At 35.0% G+C, this 12,468-nt stretch overlaps 1 protein-coding gene across 1 annotated transcript; it reads left to right on the top strand.

The window, feature by feature from the left end:
* Positions 1-5,687: 5,687 nt before the first annotated feature.
* Positions 5,688-12,126, top strand: LOC110702422. The gene is made up of 9 exons (XM_021880122.1): positions 5,688-5,716; positions 5,919-5,969; positions 6,818-6,931; positions 7,039-7,153; positions 7,660-7,692; positions 8,553-8,678; positions 9,627-9,733; positions 9,806-9,874; positions 11,550-12,126. Exons 5-9 carry the CDS (start codon positions 7,661-7,663, stop codon positions 11,930-11,932), a joined length of 717 nt encoding a protein of 238 aa, XP_021735814.1. The 5' UTR covers positions 5,688-5,716; positions 5,919-5,969; positions 6,818-6,931; positions 7,039-7,153; position 7,660; the 3' UTR covers positions 11,933-12,126.
* The last annotated feature ends 342 nt before the right edge of the window (positions 12,127-12,468 follow it).

Below are 12,468 nucleotides of genomic sequence, written 5' to 3'. Positions count from 1 at the left end.
CCCAAGTTTTTGAGAGGTAACAAATAAGGGGTAATTATTACCCTTAGGTAATGATAATTGTTACCATGCCTTCAAACCAAACACATGGTAACGTTATTGGTTTAATCGAATCCGTTTCCAACTCAAAAAATACACCAAACAAACGCCCCCTTAGTGATTTTATGTAACCCTACAAATTGGAGTATATAATATTACCTTTTTTTAAAAAAAAAAAATTAGGATAATTTGCCAATCACTACCGCAAGTTAATACCACTTTGTAAATTACTACCGCAAATTTAAAAAGTTGTGAATTACTACCGCAAAATTTTTTTAAAATGTTGCGATTACTACCAAACCCTCATTAAACCCAACTATGACGTCATTATATCCCTTTAACCCGTGTTTGACCATGGTTAAGGGCTTTAACCAGCCCCCTAAAAAAGAAAATGGTTTAGGGATATAATGATGTCATGGTTAAGGGCTTTAACCATGAGTTAAAGTGATATAATGACGTCATAGTTGGGTTTATGGGGGTTTGGTAGTAAACGCAACATCTTAAAATTTTTTGCGGTAATAATTCACAACTTTTTTAATTTGCGGTAGTAATTTACAAAGTATTATTAACTTGTTGTAGTAATTGACAAATTTTCCTTAAATTTATTTGTTTTCCTTTGGAGCTTTTCAGTTTTCACACCTTCTCTCTCACTCTCCTCCAACGTACTGTATTTTTCATTGAATAAGCTCTTTCTCCTCCATTGATACAGCTTCTTGAGGTAAGTTTTTTTTCCTTATTTTTAATCAATCAAATATTTATTTCACAATTAGTATTAACCGTAATCTAATTGTATGTTTAGTCAATTTAAGTTTTTTCAATTATTGAATTGTTGCTTACAATTTCTCAAGTTATTATGAAAGATTATAACGAGTGATTACATTGTTAGAATTTTCTATTTGCAATTTACGTTGATAATTGAAAGCTTTAGCAATTTTATATGATTTTCGAGTCTAATTTACATAATTGAGTTCAATTTGGTTGCTAATGTGTTTTTTTTTTTTTTTTTTTTCTCGAGTCTAATTCACATCAAGGAGCACATCATAATTGTACAAGAAAGTAGTGTAATTGCATTCATAAAGGTTGAGAAATAATGAGGCATAAATTTTTGGATTAGCCATTTTAATGAAGATTAGCACACTAATTAGAGTTTAGTAAACTAAGTAGAGTTTAGAGCTGATTTTGCACTCTTTCATATTGAAGGTTTGAGTTGATGTTTCGGAGCGTGCCATACTTGTCACAATATGCCCGTGTAAGGTAACCATTACCTATTACTTTTCAAAGCATGTTACTATGTAAATAAGTGACATACATATTCAGTTATGTGGTATTTGTTATGAAGGTGTTGTTGTGGTTTGTTTGAATTTATCATCTACACATGTTGTCATGCAGATGATGTTAGTAATATTCTTGGTAATTGCAATTAGGATAATTGGATTTGTGAATGGATATTCAAATTTCAAACAATACTAATCTTTGGTAGGTGATGGATGGATCTTGTAATTATGGTTGGTTTTGGTTGAAGTTTTTCAAGAGCTTAATATGGGTGATTTTGATTTCTTAAGTTGTTTCTTGCATGTATCTGTGCTTGATGTTTATTATATATTATGTTATTCAACGGATGCTTGTCACCACTGACTGATATGTGTTATGTGTTTCGTCTGCTGCTTGTTCTTCCTTTGGGGTTCAACCTATGACAATCCAATGGGGACTAATATCACTGGGGAGCAGTGGGCGTAACTTGCTTGCAGAAAAGGTATGGAGATTCTAAGAACTTGATTTCAGTTTTGCATTTGAAAGTATTTTTAATTTTGTATGAAAATATCATTCATTGCTTTGGTCTTGGGATTTATTAGGATGGTTGTTGTAACCTTTAGCAATCAATGTTCCTATTTCCTAATGTGCTACTGTAGTTAGCTTCTGCAGCATTTTGAAAAGGGATTTAGCAGGCTGTGAAACTTGGCTTGGGGTTACTGGATTTGCCACCCGCATTGGCTTTTACTGTTACATTATAGTTTTGTAAAATCAGGGATGTCCTTATAGCATATAGCACTTGAACAGAGCCATTGTCTTGTTTTACACAAGGTTATTACAAAACTTAATGCACCTCAAATAATCTATTTACTTATGGGTGTTGTAGGCTAATAAGTTGGGATTTGCTTTACAAAATAAAATAAGGCCTTGTAAATTGTAAACCTGAAACTCAAATGAAATGTTTTGTGTCCAATCTGTCCATTGCTAAGCTGGGAGATCTAGTTCTTAGTTGCCTACTGGTGGTGGTTACTCTGTCCTTAACATCTTGTGCAGAATTTCTAATAAAGCTAACATTTCTAATAATTTAGCTTTTATTCATCGTGTCTTTGTGGGAGTAATACTCCTCTTTATCACTGAAGTGTTACCCTTGTCATAGATGTAGCTTACCAGCTTAGAACTCGTCAAAAAAAAAAAAAAAAAAAAAAAAAGCTTACCTGCTTAAAATAGGAAAGAAGACTCATCAATCTGACAAAAACTTTATTCTGCTAGCATAACTCTCCAATTGGGAGAGACCAAAGCAGCCGTGAACTAACTTAACTTTGGGTCTTTCTCTTGACATTACAACTATGAATGGCACTATGAAAAGATCTTCCAGCTGGATTACAAGTGCTAGTTAGGGAATATCAGTCTAGTTGGTGAATTAGTTACTTAGTTTTCCCTTCCATAAGACGAGCATATTCCTGCTATAGCATAAAAGTGATGGGTTTAGTGGGTCGGTTCTTAGTCTTCTTACTAATTGCTTTTCTAGAATGGTAACTATCACTAGCCAGGTTATCCGTTAGCTCCCCAGAATAACGATGCACACTTATCATTCTCCCTCACTGATATTAGGAACTTATTTCTCATAGGCAATTGCATTTCAAAATTAAAACCACACGTTCGATTTCCTAGGAATTGCTTAAATTTGTTTGGTTGTTAAGAAGGAATTTGCAAGTCAGGGAGATTTTGAGTTACTGGGGGGGGGGGGGGAGGTTGGTAATTTAATTTCTACGCTTTGTAGGCATTGGAAATTCCCATGAATTTGCAATTCCTATATATATATCACTTTTTATAGTCAACAAAACAAACCCCCCATTTCTAAATTCCCATGAATTTTCAATCCCCCCATTTTTTTCCCAACCAAATCTTTGCATATAAGTGTTTGCAAGCAGATTGTTATTTTAAGTGCATATTTAGGTGTGGTTGATGAATGTCTACTGTCTTGGTGGAAGAGAAATGATTACTAGTTTTTTATATAGATATATTTTATCTAATTTTTTTTTTGTTTCATTTTTTTTTACTAGGAAGTCTTGTTGTTTCGGGCCATGAGGCCTCTCCACTACAAGAATCAGGTCTAATAACGACGGACCTGAAAATCCGTCGGAAAAATCGATATTTCCGACGGATTTAATTTCTGTCGGACAATTCCGACAAATTAAAAAATTCCGTCGGAAATCCGTCAGAAAATAAATCCGTCGGAATAATTGGACATTCCAACGGAATATTACGTCGGAGAAGATAATTTCCGACGGAACAATATTTTCCGACGGAAAAATCCGTCGGAATTTATACTATAAAAAAAAGGAAAAAAAAATTCGGAGTATTTAACCTCTAACCCTAAACAGCTAACCTTCTTTCCGCCCCCCCCCCCCCTTTTTTTCCCTCACTTCTCTTTCCTCTTCTTTCTCTCTCCTTAACCCTCCTCCTTTCCTTCTCTTTCTCTCTCCTCATCCCCTCCGTCCGCCCTTCTCTGACTTCTCTGATTCTCTCGTCTTCTCTTTCCTCTCTTTCTCTCTCATCCCTCCTCCTTTCCTCTCCTCTTTCACCCCCTACCACCAACAACAACAACAACACCAAGCAACAACAACGAAGACGAGAGACAACTAGAACGGCGACGACAACGACAACGGCAACAAGAACGGCGACCACGTAATGCGCATAGATCTAGTTAATTTTTTATGAAATTGTAATGTTAATTTATAAATTTTATTAGATGATTGTATAATTATATATTTCCTTTTATTTTTGTGGTTTAATTAACGTTTTTTTTTAATTTTCTTTATGAAATTCTTGCTAAATATGTAGATCTATTGGTTTTGATTTTTTTGTGTGGTGTTTTTCGATTTTTTTGTCTCAATTTTCGTATTTTTGGGTTGATTTTCGATTATTGGGGTTATTTTCATTTTTTTTGCTAAGTTTTGTGTTTTTTGGGGTTTATTTTTGGTGTGGTGGTGTTTGGGGTTTAATTTTGGGGTTGATTTTCGATTATTGGGGTTATTTTCAGTTTTTTTTTTTTTTTTGCTAAGTTTTGTGTTTTTTGGGGTTTATTTTGGTGTGGTGGTGTTTAAAGGTGGGAGAGGGCTAGGGTGGGTGTCGATGGCGGTGTTTGAAGGTGGATTAGTGGCTGCTGTGGGTGTTTTTGGTGTCGGTGGTGTCGATGGTGGTGTTTAATGGTGGAATCGGGGCTGGTGTTTGAAGGTGGGATCGGGATCTGGTGGTGCGGGGTGGTTGCTGGTGATGTGGGCTGGTGGTGGGGTGCTGGGGGGCGTTTTTTTTTTTTGTTTTTTTAAAATAAGTTTCCGACGGAATTTCCGTCGCAGCAACATACCGACAGAACTCAGTCCGTCGGAAACTTGCGACGGACTTTCTCGGGCCTGGAAATATTTTCCGGCGGACTGAATTCCGTCGGAAATTCCGTCGGAAATTCCGTCGGAAATTCCGTCGGAATAGTGTTTCCGACGGAAATTCCGTCGGAAAAATCCCATTTTCCTACAAAACGTTTTCCGACAACTAGTTCCGACGGAATTCCGTCGGAAACGAGTTTTCCGACTGAAAATACGGTGTTGCTGTTTTCTAGTAGTGCTCTATGAGCCATTAGCTAAATCGGTGAAAGGTAACAAATAGCTTTTGATCACTTTTATTGTGTTCTGTCAATCCTATTTTCTAGATGTCACTATTTTTTTGTTTGTTTACTTTTTTTTATATATTTATTTATTTTTAATATTTGTATAATGGTAGTAGACTGCCCCATTTTACAGTATCGTATCATGTTCTATGGAGACAGACTAGTTTATGTCACAGCGTTGTGCTCAAAATGGGATTCCATTCTTTTTAGTTCCCTTATTACAAAATTAAACAGATATCTGGTTCAGTTCTTAAGGTGTAGGGATAATTCTTCTAACCAATAATATTGGAAGTTTGGCAGAATGCAGCTATGCTTACAAACTTTGACATGCATCTAAGACAGTTCAAATCTCTTGAATTATACTTATAATATATGAAATATCTGTGCTTCATTCTCTTATATTCATATGGATGCATTTTAATGGGAAATTTAAAAAAAAAAAAAAAAAAAAGCCTAAATAATAAATGATGTACAACGTTATCTTGGAATTCGAACTTTTCAACATCTTTGGGCTGGGTCTCTAAGCACCTACACAGGGATGGTACATGGGGTGGTAGCAAGGCTGGGATATATAGCTATTGCTACCAGCTTCCATGTTGATTTCTTGAGCTTAATGTATGGATAATGTTGATTTCTGCAGTCAAGGAAGACAGGGTCTGTGCACTGAACAGACCTTGGTTTAAGAGTCCCTCTCCGGCTTCCCTATACCATTCTTTTACGTCCTCTATGCATTCATCTTTTCGAATCGTGGTTGTTGGAGACATTGTAAGCTCTCTTATATTTTTTATCGCTATCTACGCACAGAATTTCTCTTATTCTCAATTCATATCTTGTAAATTTCTTAGTTGAGGAGTCCTTTTATTCAAGCTTTCTTTGTGTTTTATTTGATGTTTTGTTAAGTGCTGTCCTTTTTCTTCTTTAACACCTTCCTCACACAGTCACACTTACTACTTTTATTCTTATGAAGCATGAGGATTGGGAACTAGAGCATGATTACAAGGCGCTCAAATTTTTGCAGGTAAACACACCGCTTCTATCTGTTCATCAATGTCTTTACCTTTTTACTTTTTTAGATATACAAAGCTCCGCTTCATTTTGGGACTAAGGCTTTGTTGTTGTTGTACAAAGCTCCACTTCATTTTTCTTTCCTTTTTTTTTCTTCTTATTTTCTTGTGGACTTAATTTCAACGTATGTCTTTCTTAGTGGAGGCGGATCCAAACACGTATATATAAAACAAATTCAATGAATCCATATGCTTGCTTTATCTTGACTACATAATTTAGCAGCATTTCAGGCTCATATAATTCATATGAGATATGAAACAGAATGCCATAGATGGGAGGGATGAGATTTTTAAAAAGAGGGAAGAGCTGCAGTGAGAAAATAGCTTTATGTTGGGCAGTGAGCTCAAAGGATGGGACGGGGAAGGCCTGTAGACTGGTAAGAGGTTTTTTTTTTTTTTGAAAATTTAGAAGTGGGCTTTTACAAAAAGGAAGAACATATGTTGGAGTGAAGAAGCTGCAAAGATGCAAAAACTCTCCTTTTTCTAAAATGTTTTCTTTAGGCCCAATTGCACCGTTTATCCTTTATCTTAACTTCATTAGAAATGGATGAATGGAAGTAGGAGCTATGTTGTTTGGATATGTGAGAAGAATTTAATAGGAATGCAAGGTTTGTGTTGGATCCCTGAATTTTGAAACTTTTAATACCTGGAATAAGTCAATTTGGTTTTCAATTTTGGACTCAGCTGGATAAAATCTCCTTTATTATTAAGATTAGGCTCAGTTCTTTTGAAATTTTTATTGCTAAACTGAACTTATTTTCATAAGAGGTGTAAGTCTAACAATTAATTATGTTTACTGCAGCCAGAGCTGGTGCTTTTTACAGGCAAGACTCCGTCCTTGCTATTTATTTTTTGTATCTATAATAACTCTTTAATGTCCTCGAGGTATACTGCCTTCTATCTTGTGTGATGGCTGGTAAGATATGCTGATAAACTTGCATTCTAGCTTTTAATTTGCTCTCAATCTATTTGCCTTTCTGTCCATCCATCTAAAGGGGGTTCCTCCTTCATATTGATTATTAGGTGACTTTGGCAATGAGAATGTTGAACTTGTTAGGAGCACGGAAAAGGTAGACATGCCTAAAGCAGCAATACTTGGAAATCATGATTCCTAGTCTACTTATAAGTTCTCGAAGAAGTAAGTTCAGCTTCCACACTGAGTATTATAACTGTTATTTTTTATGATTAGGCCTCATAGATACACATCGTGTTAGATGAGTAGCAGGAAATCAATAAAATCCCTATTAATTCTGACTTTCATTCTCCATATGTAAATGCTCTCTGTTGATATATATTGTATTGATCAGTTCATCACTAGTTTGTAATAGACTAACTTTAGGAGGTGCAATATGGGAAGTCTATAAGGTTAATACTCTGCCTCACTGAAACCACCAGTAAAAACACTTTCGAAAGTCCCTCCTTGACTCTAATTAGTGACTTGAGGTCACAACTCTCTAATGGATTCACTCCAAAATTCTGCCTACTTTCTCCTTTCTCCCTTCTCTCTTTTTTATACTAAGGTTAAAGATTATTAACCTAATAATACTAGACTTTCCAAATTTCCCCTCCTAAAGTTAGTCTATTATATAGTTGTTATTGCTAGTTCATGTTTTTACTAATTATTGACTTACCTTTACATGCTAGGATGAAAGATGGAGTTCAGCTACAGCTGGAATCGTAAGTACATGAGCCGTTTAAGACTTTTTTTTTTAACAGCATGTTTGAGACTTTATTCCTTCAATAGTTTTATCTTATATTCCTGCCTGAAAATTGAATCCCAACACTCATGACCCTAGAAATAATAGCATGTTTGATCTCTATGTTTCTACAGAAAATTTGTTATTGTAATCGGCCACTTTTGTTAAATCTTCTGTAATGGTGTTTTGGTGCTTCTCTTATCTTCTATTACCAAAAATGATAGGAGAATCATAGAGGATGGAGAAGGCTGTTGTAGTTTCCTTTACTTTGAAATCAAGCATTAAATTGGTGTCTTGTATGTGAGTTTTTCTACTTGTGTTTTGCATTGGGGGAAAAAAAATGTTCCTTTACTGGAAGATCTTCCATTATAATGACTGTCGCCTTAGGGAGGCTCATTCTCCATGATTTACAATGTAAACCTTGTAAAATGAAAGGAAATATTGAAGGAAATAGATGAGTGAAATAAATTTCTGTAAACGAAAATATAGAGTTTGGAAAATTGGATGGTTTTTAAATTTCTTTTTATGATGTATTGTGAAAAAATGCAAAGGTGGAATGAAAGGTTGGGGAAGGAGGAAAAATTGCTGCCAGTGAAGCTTCTGCGCTGAGTTGGTCTAAAGCTTTAACATGTGTTTCGTAACTGTTAATCTGCCCCTTTGCTTCATTGCTTGATCACCTTGATTTTACAGAAAGAGATCTTAGGCTTGTTGAGGCAATGGATATTCTCGTCTATGAAGTATATCAAACACTCATTAAAGCTTAGTGTTGGACCAATTAATTTTTGGAACAATTTGCTTGATAAGATGGAATGATTTCTTTTACCCCTGATCAACATTTAGGTTAGGTGAAGCGCATGTTGAATATGGACACTTGGACTTCCCCAAATTAAAGCTTAGTGTTGTAGGTGGGAGACCATTTTCTCTTGGAGGTGATAAGTTATTCAGGAAAAAGCTTCTAAAAGCAAGGTATAATATGAAAGCAAATTTTTGATTGGTAGTCCTATTTTTTTGATGCATTTCAGATTTCATGTTGGTTGTGGTATTGTTATATTATTATTCATTGTTATGCAGAGTCTCTTGTACTTCTTTAATTTCTTTTTTCTATCTTCTTGCAATTCGTAGTTGTATAAGTTTTCTCAATAAAAATTATCTTTCATGAGCAATTCATTATAGTTAAGAGAGAAAGATACACTATCTGACCCTTTTTGGACAATCTATCACGAATGATTTGTAGAGGTACATTAACTGGCTTTGACATATCCCTTTTGAACTCATTCTATAAGATTCCTGGTTCAGATGAACTTCATTGCACCCTTGGCTTATGGACAAATTTTCAGGGCTATTTGAATGCTTGAGACTTTTCTTATCTGCATAGTGTGATATTGATGTCAGACCATTGGGGGATAGGGGTGTGAAAGTTGCTGTGAATACTTAGACCATTTGGTGACAAAGTGTACCCCATTTTCGTTATGAAGTGTAGTGGAGCATCATCGTGCTTAACATCATTTTGCGTCATGTGAATTTGTAACTCCCTTGTTTTTCTTCTGTTATCTTTTGCTATGTTGAGATTGTTATTTGTTTGGGAAGTTGGTATTTTTGTAGCTTACCATCGTAATAGATAAAATTTAAAGAAAGCAATGTTACATAGCCTCATTCCATTGTTATAGACTTTTTGGACCCTTTAGTTTAGGTATATTGCAGGAATTAAAACTCTGAACTTTTGACACTTAAACATTGTTTTGAGGGAACCAAATCAAATTGATAATATTATTAAGTCTAATCATGACACAAGTGTTGATTCCATATAAAGAGCACTGATATAATTGCATTCGTCGATTTGACTTTTTTTCCGATAAAATTGCTGGAGTTGTTAAGCTTTTATATGTTAGCTTTTGATTAATAATTTGATGTCAGATATGGAGTCCAAAACATGGAAGAAAGTGCACAAAAAATTCATATGGCTGCTATCGGAACTCCAGAAGACCACTCAATTATATTTCTCTCACATAATGGGCCAACAGGTAGCTGAGCTTTAAAACTTTTGCTGGAAATAGTGGTAATTTTGTTGAACTTTTGGATACTTGCTTGTGCAGGTCTTGGTTCAAGTGTGGATGACATGTGTGGCAAAGATTGGGAAGGCGGTGGAGACAATGGGGATCCAGGTAAAACCTAGTGTAAATGTTACTTTCATATGTGCTCATTTTGCATTTTTCTCTATGGGTTGGAGTGTGGAGATGACTAATTAAGGATGATGGAGTTAGTCCTGTAAGTCGGGTTGGGTTGGGTCCTTCGTGTTTTGGTTTTTTAAGGTCCAGTTTCTTTCAGATTGGGATGAAATGCTTAACCTGTTCCAAACTTTTGAGGTTTAAGTAATCTGATAGGTTAACTCACTTTCTTAGTTTGGATAATTTTTCTTTTTAACTACTTTAGTTTCAGGAATGTGTTACTTTGCATTTTCAGTATTTGAGTATCATACTAAGACCGAGCTGTGCAAATAAGTGAATAAACTACTAACAAATCTAAATACTGACTTTTAAAGAAGGGTTAGACAGTCGGCTCAGTATAATACGAGGCAAGTCTATGTTATATGCAAATGTAAAATGTTTACCATGTGAATTTAACTGTAACATTTTTATTCTTCATTTATGAAGGAAAAGTGAAATGGCATGTGTTCATATAATAACATTGAATATGACAATCAGATTCGCAACCTTCAGTAAAATACTAACCAATAGAATAATGAAACGAGCATGACAGCGAACATATGGCCTTAACTGTCCAATGAACAACCAGTCTAATGGGTTTCAAAAACCATAATGTTTATAATTAATAGAATATTACAACAGACATGGCAGTGAACACATGGGGCCCTAACTGTCCAATGAGCAACCAGTTCAATGGGTTTCAAAAACCGTTTTACGTAAATAAATTGAGTAGTTCTATAGAAGTTTTGAAATATAAGAAACTTTTATTTAGTTTGGCTCAACCAGTTCCTGCTAATTTTTACTGGTTCTTGGCCATATTATATTTTTTTGTGTTATTAATAAGGTGATCTGATCGATTGGTCTGGTCTAATCTGACCTTTCACAGCATAATAAAAAGTGAATAAAGTACTTAAAATCAACCAGAAAAAACGTTCTATCTGTTTAACTGGTTGGGTCTTGATTTTAGGCTGGGTTACTTTTGAGCTAACTCTGATCTGTACTCTCTGTCCTTTCCATTTTCCCTTCGTTGCCATATGAATTTGAATACCATTCTCCAACTTTGAAAGATTATTAATCACACCATGTCATTGTCTTAAAATGCATTGATGCTGGCGTTTGGGTGAGTTGTTTGACATCTCACTAAAGTATGAAGGTTTGAATATCTGAAAAGGCAAATTTCTTACATTTCATCCAATTAATTTTTACAATGTGCTAGACCATTCACTACCATAAACGAATTATCTTTTGCATGTAATTATCATCATGAACATTAAGAATATATAGTTAATTACTTGAATATTTGCTTTATGAAGCGATAAATGAAATACTTTCTTGGCAACCTATCTTAATTTTTAGCATTGTAACACTGTACTTTGGCTCTTTGGTTACAACACTTTTATTTCTAACGTTTTAGAATTATTGCAATGAAGTACTTTTTTTTTTTCGTATTTTTGTACCTGGGTGTTCTCTGATCACATGGACTCAGTTTTTATCACTTCCCTGTCACATTGGTCTCTTTAATTTCTGTGTGTTTTGCTATGTCGCAACTAATAAAAACAGAGGAAGTACATAGGCATGGATATTGATGTAGACATGGATATAATGAGCTGAAAAGTTAACATGTATCATTCAGATTTGGAACAAGCGATCTCTCTTTTGAAAGAGACTAGTACTTATTCCATCCCTTTGGTTGTGTTTGGGCACATGCATAAAGAAATGGTTGACAGGGGCTCTCGTAAGATGGTATTCGTTGCTAGTGACAACACCATGTACTTGAACGGCACCATTGTACCAAGGGTGAAACCTCTAGACTTGGGAGGTTCACTTCGTGTATTCACCGTGGTTGATCTAAGGGACGGTAGAATAACAAAGGTGGTAGAAACTTGGGTTTCAGTGGTTGGAGACAATATCTCGTTAAAAGAGGAACATGTATTGTTTTGCTCCAGTGTCAAAGGCAGTGAAAGGTACTCATTTAGAGACCCATCTGCTGGGTTAAGCTTGGTCGAGTCGGTTTGAACTGTGAAATATACAAAGCTTTCTTGTTAGAAAATAACTACATTCTGACATGCACTCTTGAGGCATATCTAATAAGTTGGGTTAAATACACTCCTAGATACAGACATATACTTAGACAACTCAGTTGAGGTTGAGAATTGAGATAATAGAGTTCACTTAAGGATCGACATAAAATTGTTTATGCTTTTCTCTGACTCGTGATTTCTGATGGTAATTTTTTACGTTATTATCTCTATTAAAATACTATAGAAACTGTAATCAGAACGTTTCTTTAATGTTAAAGCCTAATATTATGATTGATTAACATAATACTTTGTTGAAGGTAGTTTTTATCTGGTTACTGTCTTTGATATGCATCGCCGATGAATGATGCAGTATAGTGTTGAGAGTTTGAGACTGATAACATCTCAACAAAGTAGCCTGTTAGGCTGTTACAGAGTGATTCTGGCTGCTTTTGTTATTAGTATTTTCAAGAGGGCGATGTAAATATTTCCGCCATTGTCGCTCGCTTGCTTTTGTACAATAATGTGTTCTGT

The sequence above is a fragment of the Chenopodium quinoa genome, unplaced genomic scaffold (assembly GCF_001683475.1).
Source record: "Chenopodium quinoa cultivar QQ74 unplaced genomic scaffold, ASM168347v1, whole genome shotgun sequence".
NCBI classification, from domain to species: domain Eukaryota; kingdom Viridiplantae; phylum Streptophyta; class Magnoliopsida; order Caryophyllales; family Amaranthaceae; genus Chenopodium; species Chenopodium quinoa.
Note: the sequence above shows the minus strand (reverse complement) of the source record. Positions and strands in the feature narration are given on the sequence as shown.